We start from the raw sequence: 18,382 nt of genomic DNA on the forward strand, positions 1-18,382 counted from the left end.
GAGCCCCAGGCCTTGAACTTTCTCCCATAAGTGACTGTGCATTTGAGTACTCTGTCAGCCGCTGCATACCCCTGGACAAAGCTGGAGTCTCTGTGGCTTGACCAAACAACAGGATGAAGGAGGTTTCCCCTGTTGAGTAAAATAGATGTTCACAACATTTACCACTTTCCCCTCATCCCTTTGGCTCCTGTTTTAGGGCAGTCCTTTGTCCAGCCCTGTACTGGGGCTGGGGTGAGTAAGACAGATAGGGGCTCAGTCACCTTGGAGCATAACTCATTGCACAAGGAAGACCCTCGTAAAGCCTGTCAGAAATCAGGACACCAGTAGCATTGTCCTTGCGCTTGCCAGGCTAGGATTCCTGGGATGTCTTTAAGTTAAGGAAAGCTGTGCAGTTGAGCCCAGACCCCGCCCCTCAATATGCTGCATCTCATTGAAGGGGATCCTTGTCACAGAATTCTCTGATCAGCAGGTGGCCAAGCCCTGGTGATTAGAGTAGAGGTTGGTATCCCCTACCTCATATTTGCCTCATCTCTTCTCTAGATATACTACTCAGCCATAAAAAAAGAGAAGGAAATCCTGCTTTTGTGACAACATGGATGGACCTTGAGGGCATTATGCTACGTGAAATAAGTCAGAAAGAGAAAGACAAATATATATGATTTCACTTACGTGTAGAATCTAAAGAAACGGATCGGCCAAAACAAAAGAACTAAGCTCATAGATACCGAGAACAGATTGGTGGTTGCCAGAGGGGAGGAGGGAAAGTGGATGCAGGTGGTAAAAAAGTACATACTCCCAGTAAGTAAATAAGTAATATAATGTGTAGTAATGTACAGCATGGTGACTATAGTTAATGTTATTATATGGCACATTTGAAAGTTTCTAAGAGAGTAAATCTTAAAGGTTCTCATCATAAGAAGAAAATTTTTGTAACTATCTATGGTGATGGATGGTAACTAGACTTATCATGGTGATCATTTTGCAACATCTACAAATATAGAATCGCTGTGTTCACCTGAAACTAATATGTATCAATTATACCTTAGTTAAAAAAAAAATAAAGTAAATGGCCAGTGTGATTAATACCTGAGGACTGGCAAATGTCATTAAGGTGACTGTCATGGCCCTGAAGGTGATTCCTGACTTCCTCTTTGCAGTGGCACAGGACAGACTCATTGACCTGCCTCATTGGGAAGACTGTCCCAACCTTAAGTCACACCTCCTTAGCCCTTTGTGGTGACTTCTTTCTCTAAGACCCTTCTTCTTCCCAGCATTTGATTTGGCCCCTCGGTGCCCGTGTGGTGACTTCCAAGCTCCAGCACAATCATTCATGATTCTGTTCTCCAACATTGTCTTCTGTCACTTTCTACCTCCAACTTTATGCCTTGGTTTAAGTGGACAAAACAGATCTTTCACAGCTCTCTCCAGGTCAGGCCTCTCTATAAAACCTATCCATAAAACCGTCCCACTCTTTGTCTTGGCCAGTCCTCTTCATCTTTCAAGCCCGAGTGTCAGAATTGTCTCCTCAAGAAGCAGTCTGTGTGTCTCCAATTTGAGCTAAATGCTTTCTCTTGAGCAGGCATTTTGTGCATATTTTTAGCAGAGCCTTTTCCAAATTCATTTAATTGATGTTTATGTCTGCTTTCCCACTAGGCTTCTTGTGGACAGAGACCATTCCTTACTCATTTTTAATCTCCAGAAGCTCCCACATAGTGGGCTCTTAACAAATGTTCATTGAGCGGTAGGTTTTGGCCCGCAGATGTGCTCCCAGCACAAAGGATGTGTCTGTTCATAGGTCTTCAGATGCCTCGTGCTTCAGATGGGTCCTGTGCCCTTTTTAGTATCTCCACTTTTTAGCTGGCCTCTGCCTTTTGAGTTTTTCACTCGTGCAGGCATACTTTTTTGTGGCTTTCTTAACTGTTACAAATGACCATATCTCTTGGTTTCTTTGGTATCGTATAGACCTGAGTTTTTGGTTTTGTTTTTTTGCAGTAGACTGAAAATTACTGCTGAATACTCAGTTCCTCCTACAGCAAAGCTCTCTGAAAGAAGTATGTCCAGTTTACAAATTATCGTATGCAGTTGAGATCCAACTTATCTCTCTAAAGCAACAAAGCAACCGGTTCTTTTTCCTTTGTTCAGCAGGTAACCTACTGATTCTCCACATCACCCATGTCTAAAAAAAACCTCATGCTCTAAATCATAGTAAGATTTGGAGTTTTTGAAAGTGAAGTCTTTACTCCCCAAGAACGTTTAATCAGTCAAATTGGGCACATAAAGTTGGGTATATCATTTCTAGCAGAGTTTTGGAACTTACTCCTGGCCTACATCTCAAGCTCCCTGGAAACTAAGATTTGTATACACACATGCGTGGTACTTGGTGCCAGAGAAATTTTGGATGAGGCAAAGCAGCCCGGTGACTTCCTTTGGGAGTTAGTTCCACTTTGGAGTAGTGCCCAGCGAGGGTCTTTGCCAGGAAGTAATTTCGCTGCGGGGGAAAGATTCCTCCGTAACCGGCACAGTCTTTATGAAGCAACCAAGCCCACTGCTTAGGCATCCTCTGTCTTGCTCTGAGACTGCAAACAGACAGCTAATTTGGCAGGATGTGGAAGCTTTCACAGCTTCTCAAAAGTACTCTAAGCAAAATTATATACATTCCAAATTCATTTCAGTCTCGAAAATAAAGAGATTTTCACTTGTGCATTAGCATCCTTTAAGCAATAACCAGTGGTGAGTTGATTTACATGGGTATATTTGAATAATTGAATTCTGAAGACGAGAAACATCTGGCTTTCAAATCCATTTGGACCAAAAAATATCCAAATCAAAAATCAGGCATGTATTTGGTAAGCCATCCAAGGAGCTTCATGGAGTGTGGCATTGCGAGCTGGGGTTTGGCTGGCATCAGGGCCGCCGCAGACCTCGGTAGCTGGGAAGGCTCTTAAGTGGGGATGGTCTGAAGTCATCAGCAATCAAGGAATGGAGACAGACGAGTGAAAATTATTTTCAGTCTAACGTTTTAACATGTTCATTATGGAAAACTTAGAAATTATAAACAAGCAAAAAAGAACTTACTGCATAGTCAACATGCCGCTGCATATTCGTCTCTACCCCTGGCTGTTCCACTGTGTAGCCATTTCTGTCTTTGTGTGTGTATGTATGTGGATACTCTTTTATACACACGCACTTATATATTATTTATGTGTGTTCTTTAACCAGGACGGGTTCATGAAGAGTTTTTGCACTTATTCACCTTTTCTTTTCATAAATATTTTCCTACATTATTTTCATGACCACGTGATATTGCATTCCTTGGGTATTCTGTGCCTTACTTCTTGTCTGTTGGTAGGCATTTTGTCTAGTGTTAAGTTATCACAAGCAATTGGGGTGAACATATATGTAGCAGCTAAATCTTTTTGTTTCTCCATGATTACTTCCACAGGGGGAAAAGAAGTAGAGATGGAATTAGTAGGCCAGAAATGTAAATAGTTTTTTTTGTTTGTTTGTTTATTGGTTTCTTACTTTCATTTCATTTCATTTCATTTCATTTCATTTTTTATTGTTTATTTTTTATTTTAGAGAAAGAGGGAGAGAGTGTTGGGGAGAAGGGCAGAGGGAGAGAGAGAGAATCTCAGGCAGGTTCCATGCTTTGCACAGAGCCTGACGTGTGGCTCGATCCCATGACTCTGGGATCATGACCTGAGCTGAATTCAAGAGTTGGACGCTCAACTGGCTGAGCCACCTGGGTGCCCCTGGAAATGTAAATAGTTTTAAGGCCCTTGATAAGTGTTGACAAATTGCTCTATAGAATGGTTGCACACATAACCACCATTTTCTACCAGTACTGTAGGAGAGTTTCCAATTGCATACAAACTAGAAAGAGATCCTCTTGAAGTATAGAATACCAATATGAATACACCTTCTTGAGTGTAGCTGTAAGCTGTCTTCATAGGAACTAGATTCTGGGGAATCCTGCTAACGGTGGCTCTCTCTGGAAGCATGTCCTAGGCATCCTAATCATCACCAAGGATTCATCAAGGACCTAGTTTGTCCTGTGTGGAGCTTCATGCTGTACTAGAATGCTATATGTACTTAGCTCCAGCCTTCCTGGCCCTTTCAAGTCAAAAGTAGGGATGACAAATTAGAACGTAAAGCTGGAAGGAAGTAGATTCTGAATGAAGAATTCTGGGATTTGTATCAAAAAGCCGGAGGCACCAAAATGGCAGTGAGGACGTCTCACTGGCTGACAACAATCGTATGGAAAAAAAGTACAGTTGATCTTTAAACAATATGGGTTGTTCTTCGAACAGCACACATCCATTTGTATGCAGATTTTTTATTTTTTTCCTCTTAACAAATTTATTTTAATTTTTATTTATTTACGAGAGATAAAGAGACAGAGTGTGAATGGGGGAGGGGCAGAGAGAGAGGGAGACACAGAATCTGAAGCAGGCTCCAGGCTCCGAGCCATCAGCACAGAGCCCGACGCAGGGCTCCAACTCATGAGCTGTGAGATCACGACCTGAGCTAAAGTTGGATGCTTGACCAACTGAACCACCCAGGTGCCCCATGTAAATTTTTTCAATAAATACAGTACACTACTGTGAATGTATTTCTTCTTCCTTATGATCTTAATATTTTCTCTAGCTTATTATAACAATACTGTACATAACACATATAAGATTCAAAATATGTGTTAGTTGAATTTATGATACCAATAAGACCTCTGGTCAACAGTAGACTATTAGTTAAGTTTTGGGGGAGTGAAAAGTTATATGTGGACTTTCAACTGTGTGATTTTTGACTGCATTGTTCAAGGGTCAGTTGTAGTTTCATTTTCTTTCCTATCTGCAGCCCCTTTCCTATTTTTTCCTTATGTCCTCCCTCCCCATTTCCTGCCTTCAGCTGAAAAAATAAATACATCACATTAGAGAGAAAGTATGGAGACCTCAATAATATGGTTACATCCTGTTGTACTGAGCCTTAGCCTCACTGTGGATCACTGTAAGCTTCCAGAAAACAGTCACAGAATCTAATGTGTTGTTCACTCAGTGCCCAGCATCGTACCTGAAACTTAACAGACATCTGATCAATGTGAGCAAAGTGAATTCACTTTCCCCCCTTAATTCATACCAGTGTGGAAGGGGCTTCCGAAACAGAATCTGGTAATGGCTGGATATACTCTTGATGAGATTTGCATCTTCAGGTGAGACCAGGGTCTCCACTATATCTCCTGAGAGAGAAGGTCACATCGCCTGTGAATACAGTGCCCTGCTAGCTCCACCTTTCTCTCTTCTCTCTACTTTCCGGTACTTTATCAATTCTCAATTCTTTTATCTTTTTTTTTCTTGCTGACCTTGAGCATGGAAGTTTTACGCATGTAGTTGGCAATATTTATGTTGCTGCTGATTTGGTAGTTAGCCTGCATTTTAGTTGATGTTTATTTACTGTGTTTGTCTCTGCTGGTTTATTTTATCAGGCCTTGCCATTTCTCAAAAGTTTGCTTCGCTGCAAGGCTGATTTCTTCTCCAGTTTTTGGTCTCATTTGTCTTGCTTTTTTATGGACCATTTACTAACTTTACAGTTGCTCTAGAGTGCCTTAAATAGCTTGTTAAGATACAGTCTTGGGGACCATGTGATGAAAGTGGGCTTCTTCCTTCCACTAATGGAGATTAGTGTTAATTACTGACTTTTTGGGTTTTTTTGTTTTGTTTTTTTGTCCTTGAATGGTATTCCACTGTGAACCACTTTAAGCGATGAGCTTCCTGTGTTTTCTGTTTTCAAAGTAGGCAGAAAGATGAGCTGTAAATTCAAAGAACAATCTGTCTTTATTCAGTTACCTTAGATTTGCATTGTCTGAGTAGCAGGCTGCATTTCCTCTTCCTTCATTTGATAATTGCACAGTTGAAAGCTGAACTGTAAAGGTCAGCTGGGGAAATGAGACTTTTCCTGGTGAAATGGTGAATGGTAGTTGTGGGCAAGGATGGAAGATAGCAGATTTCCTTAGTCCTACATGGCAGCATGATTTGCCTTTGAAGATCCATGTTGTATTCACTTGAATACATGCCATGAGCTCTCCATAATTTGTTAACTCATTTGATGAGAGCTTCTTGCTGGTTCAGTCAAGGGTTCCAGTTGTACATATCCATTCTTGCTTCTGGGTCTTTTGGCACATGCTGTTTCCTTCTGGAGCACTCATCCATGTGTCCACCAGTTCCTCGTGTGGCTGAATCCTACATAGTCTCTAAGATCCCAATTTATTTTATTTTTTATTTATTTTTAATTTTTTTATTATTATTTTAAAATATAATTTATTGTCAAATTGGTTTCCATACAACACCCAGTGTTCATCCCAACAAGTGCCCTCCTCCCCGCCCATCACCCACTTTCTCCTCTCCCCCACCCCGTCAACCCTCAGTTTGTTCTCAGTTTCCAAGAGTCTCTTATCTAAGATCCCAATTTAAATGTTGCTTCTTCAAAAAGGCCCTGCCAACCTCCCATTTGAATTTCATCTCCTTAGCTATTCCCTGAAAGCATCCTCTGTCTTTCCTTGGTAGCATTTGAAATAGTTGGTAATTGTGTCTTTTGGTCAACTGTCTACTCTTGGTCTATATCTTTAGTAGTAAGTGAAAGGGTCTGATTTTCTTGATACTGTGTCCCTGCTCCAAGTAGGTGTTTGAGAAATAATTGTTGGTAGAATGTGTGTGTGAATTGTTGTGCCCTGACAAGGCAGTTTCATCCCCTTCTTCTATCACAGACCATAATTCTAACCTTGAGAAGCTGCGCCCACATCAGTGACATTACGTGTTTAGTTCCCATACCTTATGATCTAGTCAGGTTAATCATCATTGTCGTTGGATAAAATGGAAATGAACCAGAGATTCATGGAAGCAAAAAGGAAGTAAAATGGTTGCTATAATCATGGTAGATTAAGAAAAAAATTTGAAACAGGTAGTTTGTCTCATTATAAATGGAAATGCTTGTTACAAAAAAGGAAAACATTCAGAAATGAATAAGGTAATCACAAGCATTCACAATCCTCCCACCAAAAAATAATGATTGGTTTATGTTTGTAATATTTACTTAGATTTATAGTATATGTGTTTTAATTGTACATCAGATATTGTAATTATGCACTATAATGATTACGTAAAAAAACAAATTGAGATCAAACTAGATATACAGTTCTAGAACCTGCTTTTTCTTTTAACATTTTATTGTGAACTTTTCCTCATGCCATTGAAGACAAGTCTTCATTCTGTTTATATCATAATTGTAATTCTTGCTTAATCGTAGAGGACTTTTGGAACCCCCCCCCCCATAAATTGTTGCAATTAATCCACTTACGTAAATCTTTCCCACTTTTTTTTTCTTTTGTCAGCTATATCCGCACTCCCTTGAATTCTGTATTTGATGGCAGCTACTGCTTACATTAAAGCAACAAGGGGAGGAATGAAGAGAGGTGTCAGAGAGAGAAATAAGGAAAGGAATGGTTGATGACCCAGACCATAAAAGGCATGACAGTAGAGAGCAGGGAGTGGGCACACAGGCCGGTGGAGGTACGGCAGGTGTTCCCAGGACTACTGCTCACCCCCAGCCCGAGACAGAGGCACGCAGTGCAAGCATTGCTTGTTCGGTGTGGTAGCATTTTGTCATTCAGTGGGTGATATCAAAGAAGTACAAATGTGTAATGCAGATCTGTAACACTAAAGCCCTTCACTTCAGTGAAGGGAGAGGAGCTGTGGTGCATTTTAAGTCTTTCTCACATCTTCAAACTTCCCTCTGTGCTCTCTCTCTTCCCTCTGCTCAGAAACAGGCACAGCTTTTCTGAAACGAACCCCTTCCTGGACGACCCAGTGTAGATGGCACCACACCGTTTTCTGTGTCCACTGTCATGTACCTCTCCAGCATGTAATTGCTTACATTAATCATGGTGCATCTGTATTATCGAATTGCATGATATTAAACTATGTTAGACAGTAATCGTTAATGATCTGGGGACTTGTCGGAAGTATTCATTAAGAGGAAAAGGTTACAAAATGAACTCTGTTGTTGGCTCTCCTCTTGTGTGTATTATGTGTGGCTGTGGAGGCTAAAGGCTGTAGGCCGGGATGGATCATGGGGATTGTATCAGTAAGTGTTTTACTTACTTGTATTTTGTACATTTGCTACAGTTAGTGAACTTTCATCTTGAGAAGGGTGGAAAGCACCAAAAGTTGTTACTTCTTATGGCAAAGGGAGCTCTGCATTGGCTGACACCGTCAGTATTCCTCGTCCAGGGATTCTATGGCTATGTCATTGGGGTCTGGCTCTGAGCCTCTTGTACCTGACTTCAAAGCACTACTCACAGCAGCCATTGGTTGAATGCCTACTATTTGCCTCACAGAAGGCCCTCAGGATACACAGTCAATTAAGGCGGGTCTCTTTCCTTAAGGAACCCTGGTGGACAGGGCTCTGTCTGCCCTCTGATCTGTAAGGCTCTGTGTGGTTTTGGTGGTTTTGGCTCTGGCTCCCTCTTGGGCCACAGTTGCTCTCACACCGTCACTATCTCCCGGTTCCATATGCTCTTGCCATGCTGGTCTTGCTGTGCTCCCAGCATGCCACACATGTTGTCTCCTGGTCATTGGCCTGGCTTCCCACTCGTGTTGGCACCAGATACATCCTCGTGGTTACTTCTTCCACTTAGCTCTCTCCTAAATGTCACCTTCTCTTTGTACCCTCTCTCTGGTCTTCATTTTTTTTTTTTCATAACCCTTATCGCATAACATACTCATTGTTAGTTAGCTGTCCTACTCACTAGAATGGAGGGTTTATAATGCCAGGGACTTAGTTCCCTTTGCTGAACCCATAGTGCCAGTGCCCTGGCACATGGACGCCATATTGAACAGATGAATTATTGGCTGTGTGAACTACTGGTTCCTGTTTTTTGTACCCAGTGTCTTGGGTAGAGGACTACACAGGGGTGGGAGGAAAGGTTGCCCACGGAGGTGCTCCCCAGAGTGTCAGCTTAACTTTTGACATTCTGTCCACGGTCTACCTTTTGGGTTTTATTTCTTCTCATCACTCCTTTATTTGTTCTGAGCAATAGCCAGGTGTGCCCTTTACTGCTTCCTTTGCTTGCATCTTTTGTCTTTCTTCTCCTGTTTTTCTTCAACTAGATTTCCCCCCACTCACCACACTACGCCCGTTGTTATTCTGTCCATCTGTCAAGGCCCAACTTGACAGCAGTTCCTCTGCTAGGCATCCTCTCGTCCCTGCAGCTATAAATGCTCTCCCTCCAACCCATCTCCTGTTAAAAATGGAACTTTCTCGGGTTCATCATGTGCTGTGATTGATATGCATGCACATTTTATTTCACTTATAATCTACTCTTTTTTTTTTTTTTTAATTTTTTTTTCAACATTTATTTATTTTTGGGACAGAGAGAGACAGAGCATGAACAGGGGAGGGGCAGAGAGAGAGGGAGACACAGAATCGGAAACAGGCTCCAGGCTCCGAGCCATCAGCCCAGAGCCCGACGCGGGGCTCGAACTCACGGACCGCGAGATCGTGACCTGGCTGAAGTCGGACGCTTAACCGACTGCGCCACCCAGGCGCCCCTACTTATAATCTACTCTTAAGATGCAAAGGCACTTTATCTATTCAGCATTGCCCTTGTACATGTTAGGTGTTGATTCACATTTATTGGTGACGTGGCATTCATGGCTGAATCAGGTGGCAGGAAAATCACGTGAGGTACACTATTCTGGGTCCAACAGGGAGAGGTGCATTTTGGAATGATAAACCATTGTCAACTTCTGGGAGGCTGTTTCTGGGGTAAAAGTTACCCTAGTTCAATTGAGGAGGTAAGGTGGAATTGCAGTGTCAAAGTGAGAATGGAGGAGGCGTAGGAGGAGGTGAGCTTTACTCTTGGCTCCTCTAAAGAAGAGGTCACCTTGGACCTCCCTCTACTACTCTCTGGGCCTCAGTCTCTTGGCCTAGAAAATAGTGGGGGGAGCAGAGTGTAGGGTGTGTGCCAAGTTGAATGAACAATCTCTTGAGTCTCCATGTAGTCGTAACCACATGTGATCTTGCAGCTCGATCAGGTAGGTCTCCTGGGTTTAACATCTGGTTCTGGCTGAGTTTATTGGAGCGAGTTTTACCACTGTTATGAGAAATAGGCTGGGGAGAAAACTCACTTAAAATGCTTTTAGTATCGAATTTTACTTTTTTTTTTTTTCAAAAACAATCTTTGTTTCTTTGGGCACTTTCCATTTGCAATACAAAAGGCTTAAGACTGGCTCCTGAAAGTCTTTTCTGAGTACTTTCTAGACTAGGGATTTGAAAGTTTATTAGAAAACCATTCCCAGAGTACTAGGGATATTTGTGTTATAAACTCTGACTTCTAACTAAAAGGGGTTTAATTTCACAACCTCCTAGATTAAATTGCATTGTGAGACCCTCATTTTGATATAGACGCCTTGAATTGCAGTTGTATGTAAGTCACTGTATTACAGGCTATACAATGATTTGGGAGGAAAAAAGGGAAATGGGGAGGAGTGGCATAGCAATTCTACTGTCTCTACAAAGCAACGATTCTTAGCTTTCTTTTTATTTATTTATTTATTTTTGAGAGAGAGTGAGAGCGTGTGCTGGAGCACCTGCGCCTGTGAGTGGAGGAGGAGCAGAGAGAAGGGAACAGAGGATTTGAAGTGGGCTGTATGCTGACAGCAGAGAACCCAATGTGGGCCTGATGTGGGCTGGAACCCAGGAACCGTGAGATCATGACCTGAACCGAAGTCGGACACTCGACTGACTGAGCCACCCAGGCACCCCTACTTTTAGCTTCCTTATAAAAGTCTCTAATGATGCACATAGGAAAGACCTCAGAGCCTTTCCATGAAGAGACGGGGTCTGGATGAATGGCCAGGTTATTTCATGCATTTCCCTGTGCCTTCCTTGGGGTAGTCTCTGGTTTCTGCTCAGGAAGATTATTGGATAAAACCCGCATCAACTCCAGCACCCGAATCCAAACTTCCTCTTCAGTCTTTAAGATCCACCCCTATCTCTTTGGGAGTTTGTTCCTTTGTAGTGAGGTGGTTTGAAACTGGCTGGAAGTTCCTGAGAGTGGTAGGGTGGTAAGAAGGTCAGCCATTCTGGTCTCACTGTTACCAGAACTGTTGTTGAAACCTAATCCCTTGTGAAGGATCAGGGACAAGTGAGCCATCTTGCATGGAGTTCTGGTCTTTTCTAGCTGCTTTCCACCTGGCCCTTACCAGAATCTGGACTGCAGACTACCACCGTACATCCCAGGCAACGGGCCAGGAGTTCTTTAAGAAATGATGTATGCTTGATCAGAACCCAGCTACATAATTTGCAGGGTTCAGTGCATAGTGTAAACATGGGGCTTCTCGTTCAAATAGGAAGAGTCTCAAGATGACGGCAGTAGACAGTGAATGCAGGACCCTGTGTGTCCTCACAGGTGGCACACCCATGGGGTCAAACCTATGAGAACCTAAAAATCACGTGGGGAAAATTCTGGCTTACCCATGGCCTAAGAATTTTCTTTCCCCTTACCTGTTCACGTACTTATGGAGAATGTCCATATGGGGGACTACCTTGCCTTCAGCTCACCTCCGTTGTCAGGTCACTCCCTTCTAGTCATGCTGGGGCCTGGGGCTCAGCCTCAGTTACCCTCCACATCTACCCCCCACCACAGCTGCCAGTACAAGTGTTGGCTGCACTTGAGTAGCTGTTTGCCTCCTTTTTGAAAGTGAAACGACATCAAAGACACAAAGTAATCACCCCTGGCATAACATAAGGACTCGGATATTTATGCCTTCAGTTCATTTAAATTTTTCTTTTTCTTTCTTTTTTTTTGATAATCACAGTCTCACTTTCAATGTCATGGTGTGAACTGAGAAATTCCCACCCCCTTGCTTTTTCACTGCCGATGATAACAGGAATATAAATTGCAAGATGTGCAATTATACCTAAAAATGCTAGATGTCTTTTTAATGCAAAAAAAAAAAAAAAAAAAAAAGCCGTTTCTCATAAAAATAGATTGTATGCTGCTTTTTTTGTTGGACCTAACACAGTATGTGTACTTCCAAATGTCATTTTAAAATGCTAAAAACAGCTGCAAAAATTACATCCTTTTGTGGTTTTCCTTTTAATTGTAACATTTAGGAAATTAGCATTTGAGGCCAAGATAATTCCAGTAAAATAAGATAGTGAATTACAATTATTTAAAATGAAGCCACATTAAAATACAATTATAGTTGATATTCTTTCCCTGATATTAACACATTCACGTTTATCTTTCACAATCTCTTGAGGTTTGCTATTTGAAATAATTATCATTGATTAAGGAAAGAGGTGCATTTTAAAGTATGATTAGTAAATATGTAATATTTAATGGAAGTCATACAGTACCAGCAATAGCTAATTCACCTCGTATTTTGAAATATAGTTCTTGACTTTGTAATTATGACTCTCAGAATGGTTGGGACTTGGTTTTAAGTTAAGACTGAGCATCTTTATGTTTTGTTTTTGTTTTTTTTTAACTCTTATATTTTAGGAAAGAAGGGTCATTTGTTATCAAGGGCATTGCTTTTAGTAGAAAGCAGTCAAACTTTTTTTCCCATTTTAGAAAGAGACCACAGGAATGAATCCATACTTCTTCCTTATGAATTCAAATGGGAATCTTTCCCTGACTTCTTAACTCAGAACATTACATATCATTAGATACCTCTCTTCAGGAGGGGTCAGACAGCCTCATTACATCTAAAGTTGACAGCTTCTGTTCGTCCAAGTTCTTTTCCTTTCCTTATCACAATCTGAAATGAGAACTTCTACCAAGGAGGAGCCAGGGTTCTCATCAGCCCAGAGACTCCGGTTCCCCTGAAGCTGCCCTCAGACCACCCTTCCCCTGCCCCACAGAGCTCTGATGTGTTCACTTATGGCACCTGCCTCTCCCAGCCTTTGCCCCTCCTTACTGTTGTCATCTAAACTTACTTTCTAAGCTTCACCATCTTTTTCAGTCCTGCTGTTATCTTGGGTGATTCCGTATGGATACTTATGGTTAAGTAAGCATATTTACTTCTTCAGCCTGGAGACTTCTTAGATTTCTTCATTTCACCTGTAAGAAGACTTGCTGCATCTCCACTTACTTCTCTGTCCAGTCAAGTTTTCATCCCCAACACTTGAGCTGTCCTCTTCCCAAGTCCTCAGATGGTCCTTTGGTTCTTTCACTTGTTGCAGACCCACCTGGTTCCATTGAATTTTCTCCCTGCCCTGAGCCTGTATCTGATATCTCAGCCCAATGCTATGAGAGAAAGCCATGTCAACACAGACATGGGCACCTCTGTAAATTAATGATCCCTAGGCTTGAGTGATGCCCACCCACCCACCCCCTTTTAGTTTGTTGTCCTTATCAGTTCTCTTGTCCATTGGCCTTTTCAGGTATTACTAGTAATCTTCATGTTCTTTATGTCTCTAACCCCGCCACCTTCCTCCTTATTCTTAGCAGAGGACCTTGCTTCTGACCTCACAGAGAATACAGAAGTCCTAAGAAACACCACCACCAAAGCCCATGTCTGCTTTGCTTTTGTCTTTTCCTCCATCCTTCCTGTCTCAATGGCTGAATTGCTCTTTGTCTTCTCCTACCTGTACTATGGATGCTGTAGGATTCATAGCTAATATTTGTTAACTGCTAAGTGCTCATTATATACTTCCATTGGATCCTCCACTCAGCAAGGACTAAGCTTATTCTCGAGTGTAGTTCCAGATGAGGAAATTAAGGCTTAGAGAGAAATTGTCCCGTGGTCTTATAGGAGCCAGGATTTGATCTGGGGTAGACTAATTCCAAAGCCCATGTTCTTAGCCATCGTTCTGTCCTTTCCTTCCAATTCCAGCCCATGTTCTTAGCCATCGTTCTGTCCTTTCCTTCCAATTCCAGCTTAGGGGCCTCTATCCCCAATTTGTTTACATTCTGTCTCTTCTGGCTTGTTTATACCAGGGTTTAAATACGCACAAGTCTCTTCCAGCTTTTAAAATGAGGACCCATTCTCCTAAAACTACCACTTCCCCTTCATAACTAACATTACCGAGAACACTCTCTATTGTTCAGCCTCTGCTCTCCTCCCATTCAGTCCCAGTCCACTGCAGTCTGGCCCCAAACCCAGAAAAGCTCACTCCAAGTTTGCCAGTGACCTCCATGTTGCTAAGTTCAGTGAGTTCTCCTTGGGCCCTATCTTACTTGACTTTACTGGAGCATTTCATACTACTTTTCTCCCTTCCCTTTGCTTTCCTGTGCCCACTCTTTCCTAACCTTCTCTCTGTGTCTTTAACTGCTCCTTAGCCTCGTTCTCTGCCAGTCACTGCGGTATCCGTGGTCTTCCAGATTTGTCACTAAGCTCCTTTATTCTCATTCCATACATACATCCTGGGTAACTTCATCCGCTTTTGTGGTTTCAGTTGCAGTCTAGATGCTGGTGAATCCCAAGTCTGTATCTCCGTCCTTGACAATGGCCCGAGAGCTAGACCTTTGTATGTATCTCCCTGCCTGCTGGACATCTCATTTAGTAGAACTTTCTGGAGTCATTAGCTTCCACAAATGTATGAAATTGGGCTTACCTTCTCGAAGGCAGGATGGAGAAGAGGTGAAAATTGTGAGCTCTGGCATCAGGATTGATTCTGCCATTTACTAGTGATATGACCGTCCCTCACATGTCAAATGGGATAATGACGGCACCTACCTCACAGGGCCATTGCAAGAGTTAAATGCAAAGTCCTCAGAACCGGGCGTAGAGTGAATCTTCAGGGGACGGTGGCTGCTGCCCTCATCTTGGCCACCATGAGTACTAGCACTAGTGTGGCTGCCATTACGACTTCTGCCTCCCCCACTGGTCTGTCCCCAGTGCTCTTCTCCATCTCATTGGATCCCAATACATATTATTAAATGACTCATACGTGGTCTCACAGTCCCTAGAATTTGTGTTCACATCTGGAGACCTTTTAGCTCTTGCTTTCCCACCTCCTGTGTAATCCGGTCAGAAACCTGAGGGGCATCTTTGACTCTTCCTTTCTTTAATGTTTATTTTTGAAAGAGAGAGAGAGAGAGAGAGAGAGAGAGAGAGAGAGAGAATGAGTAGAAGAGGGGCAGAGAGAGAGGGAGACACACAGAATCTGAAGCAGGCTCCAGGCTCTGAGCTCTCAGCACAGAGCCCAGTGTGGGGCTCTAACTCACAAACCACAAGGTCATGACCTGAGCTGAAGTCTGATGCTTAACTGACTAAGCCACCCCAGCGCCCCAACTCTTTCTTTCTTATCACATGGGACTTTTCTGCCACCATCTTTAGGATCAAGTTCAGAGTCCTTAATATTTACTTTCCAAGGCCCTTCACCATCTGCCTTCTTGTTGTCCTATTAGGCTTTGGGTCTTGCCGCTTCCCCCACAGCAAGCCAAGATGTGGTTTTATTGACCTTCTCTTGAATTTCTGTATCATGAATGAGGAAGAATGGCACAGCTTCGGTATAAGTTTCCTCAGGAAGCTTGCCTTGATTCTAGGTACTACCAAATTCTGGGATCAGTACCCTGCTCTTGTACGTTATAACACTGTGTCCTTCCTGGCTTGCAACCCGTTGGGTGTTCAGTTGTGTTTATCTGACTGTCACAGACTGGGAGTCTTGTGGAGGCAGGGACCACATCACTGATACAGGCTGTTATGTCTCATGTGCCCCCACCCTGTGCCTGGCACCATGCTCAATAAAAAAAAAAAAAAAAAAAAAAAGTAGGTGCTCAGAGCATCATGTTAGAGATGAAGATATTAAAACTCACATTTTATGACCTCTTGAGATGACACAGCTCAGTAGCAACAATTGCAGTGGTCAGTAGCCCAGGTTTTAGTGTATCAAACTTGGATTCAAGTTCTCCCTCTGCTACTTAACTTTTCTAAGCCTCAGTTTTTTGTTCTGCAAAATGGGGATGAGAAGCATGTCACCCTGGCAGGGTTGGGAGAACAGAGGAAGGGTATTGCCAGCTAAGAGCCTAGCCCAGCACCTGCCCCTGGTACACAGTCCTCAGGTGAGAGGATTTCATTCAAACCCAGGTCTCCCAACTCTCAGGGGAGCATTTGGTTTCGGACCACATGCCTGTGACATTGTCAGAGCAGTGTCTACTGTTGGTTACACTGGGCTGTTCATAGAAAGTAAAACTAGAGATTAAAGGCAGTTCCATTAGGGGAATTCTCTGGTTTTGAAAGTGTTTAATCTAATGATTCTTTTTGACCATGTAAATATTTCTAGGAAAGCTAAACTGTACTGAAGTCTAAAAAATACCTACTAGGAAACATTTTCAAGGTTCTGTTTATTGCTGTATAACAGAGAACAATCACATATTAACTTTAATGAAACCTTATCCCTACTTAGTATAATGGCATATGTGCTGAGCTTGGGGACTTGCAAATACCTTCGTATATATTTATGTGATTGATTTCTCATGGATGGCAATGCCTACAGTCTACAGATTATTTTCATTTGATGGGAGGATATGTATAACCCTAAATGACAAGTTTCAGGGAAGGTTTAAATCTTTTATTGTCTATCACAAATTGGAGCATTGCTCATGAATTGAGGGGGGCTGTTTTGGGAGTAGGCTATCATGGGTTCAAATCCTGGCTCTTCCACATCTCACCATTATGACCTTGGACAAGTTGTTTCACATACCTGAGCTCTGGGTTCCTTATCTGTAAGATGGAGAGACTTTGCTAACTTTAGGGTTTGCTGGGAAGACAAAGTAAGCTAACGTGGGTAAACGACCTACCACAGCACTTAGTTTTGCTTATAAAAGACACCAGGCATCTTACTCTCAATGTTCGCTCAAATGAATAGGTAACACATCTATTTGGAATGTTTGTTAGCTCATTGTAAAGGTTACTTTTGCCAGCCTGGATTTGCATGTCATACGGGAAAGTTTGTGATGAATTTTTCCAGAGTTGAACTTTTTAGCTCTAACTGCCATTTACCACAGCAGGAAAATGTAGAAGTTTAAGAACTACAGTTCACACTGTTTCATAAGATTTCACACTGTGAAATCTTGTAGTCATTAAGACTTGTATTTGAGGAGGATCAACTTTTGTTATCAATAGATTAGCAAATTGTTTTAAAATTCCCAGTGACTAGCCCCCTTTATTCTGGTAACGCTGTGGTAAATCTGTCTACAATCTACGTAGCCCCCAGTAATTTCTGTATCCTAGAACTACTAGTCATAGGAAGATCTTGGTGGACTTCCCTGTGCTATAACCATCTACAAAGTAGTAAAAATATGAATTTGACTACTGTCAGAATTATTATTGGTACTCAGTTATTATTAGTGCTGTCATGATGGGAACATTGCAAACATAACACATCTAACTCCCTGGAGTCTTTGCTTCAAGCAATTTTTGGGAAATACGATATTTATAAAAAGAGACTTCAATGTATGCATGGCTATTGGCTGTTAAGTACCTTACTGCTTTTTTCCTGATGTTTCCCCCAGTTAATTCTTTTCTTAATTGATGTCTGTGCTCTCTCTCTTTGTCTCTCACCTCTCTGGCAGTCTTTTCCCTATAAAAGGACCCATCTGTCTAAGGTAGAGATTCTCTATTTTATATACTCATCAGTGATTAAGCTGCATGGAGTAGACATGCTTATCATTTAGAAGTTTCCTTTAACCCTGCTTTTTCAATACATTCGTGCTTTGTTTGTTTTCCTTCAGGTCAAATATGTTCTTTTCAAGCCTGAATGCCAGCACCCAGAAGAATGTCTAATTTCTAATCATAGTCACAGAGCAAAGAAAACATTTTAAATTGCTAATCCATTGTAATTAAAAATAATGCTTAAAAAATGGATGCTCTTTCTAATATGCAACTATATACAGAGAATGAGAGAGAAAAGCTGTTTCTGAAAAGTGACTCATTTTCATTTGATTTTTATTAGACTTGAATTTGAGCGGCAACAGCGCGAAGAACTTGAAAAATTAGAAAGTAAAAGGTAAGCCATGTGGGGTACGGGTTTTGACACTACTGTAGTCTGTGGATTCTTGCATTACTGCTCCAGACGGATTTCTTCGGGTCTGTTTCACTACCTTGCTCTGGCTCTGTGTCAAGTATTTATGTGTTTAATGACTGTAGGTCATTTCTCTAGCTGGTTAGTTTTACCTCATGTTTGAATGTTTTGAAAACAGTACATCTTCAAATACTTGGGAGAAAGTGGGAATAGAGTCAGTAGGCAAATTTCATACACTCGTTACATTTAATACACCAAATGTATACTTATGTTTAATCTAAAAGCATATCCCCCTTAGTGATTATCGCCTGAGGTTTTAAAAAGCCAAAAGAATGACAGTTCCCCTTCCTTATAT

At 41.9% G+C, this 18,382-nt stretch overlaps 1 protein-coding gene and 1 long non-coding RNA gene across 12 annotated transcripts in view; both read left to right on the forward strand.

Moving 5' to 3' along the window:
• The window catches only part of KIF16B (kinesin family member 16B), a 289,482-nt gene that overhangs the window by 168,932 nt on the left and 102,168 nt on the right, over positions 1–18,382 (forward strand). For 8 of the 11 annotated variants that reach the window (XR_015249352.1, XR_015249348.1, XR_015249350.1 and 5 more), the window contains 2 exons: positions 17,579–17,611; positions 17,959–18,012. Coding sequence is in view for 5 of the 11 variants with exons in the window: in XM_086701642.1 (XP_086557768.1) it covers positions 17,579–17,611; positions 17,959–18,012 (87 nt within the window). In the remaining 6 variants the exon portion in view is untranslated. The remainder of the gene's footprint in view (positions 1–17,578; positions 17,612–17,958; positions 18,013–18,382) is intronic. The other 3 variants (XR_015249353.1, XR_015249349.1, XM_086701644.1) reach the window with 1 other exon arrangement.
• LOC147582622 (uncharacterized) lies at positions 9,624–15,773 on the forward strand. Its single transcript, XR_015249354.1, has 2 exons — positions 9,624–13,900; positions 13,945–15,773. It is a non-coding gene; the product is annotated as an uncharacterized LOC147582622 (long non-coding RNA).

The sequence above is a fragment of the Puma concolor genome, chromosome A3, assembly GCF_028749965.1.
Source record: "Puma concolor isolate L17-30 chromosome A3, mPumCon1.1.hap2, whole genome shotgun sequence".
NCBI classification, from domain to species: Eukaryota; Metazoa; Chordata; class Mammalia; order Carnivora; family Felidae; genus Puma; species Puma concolor.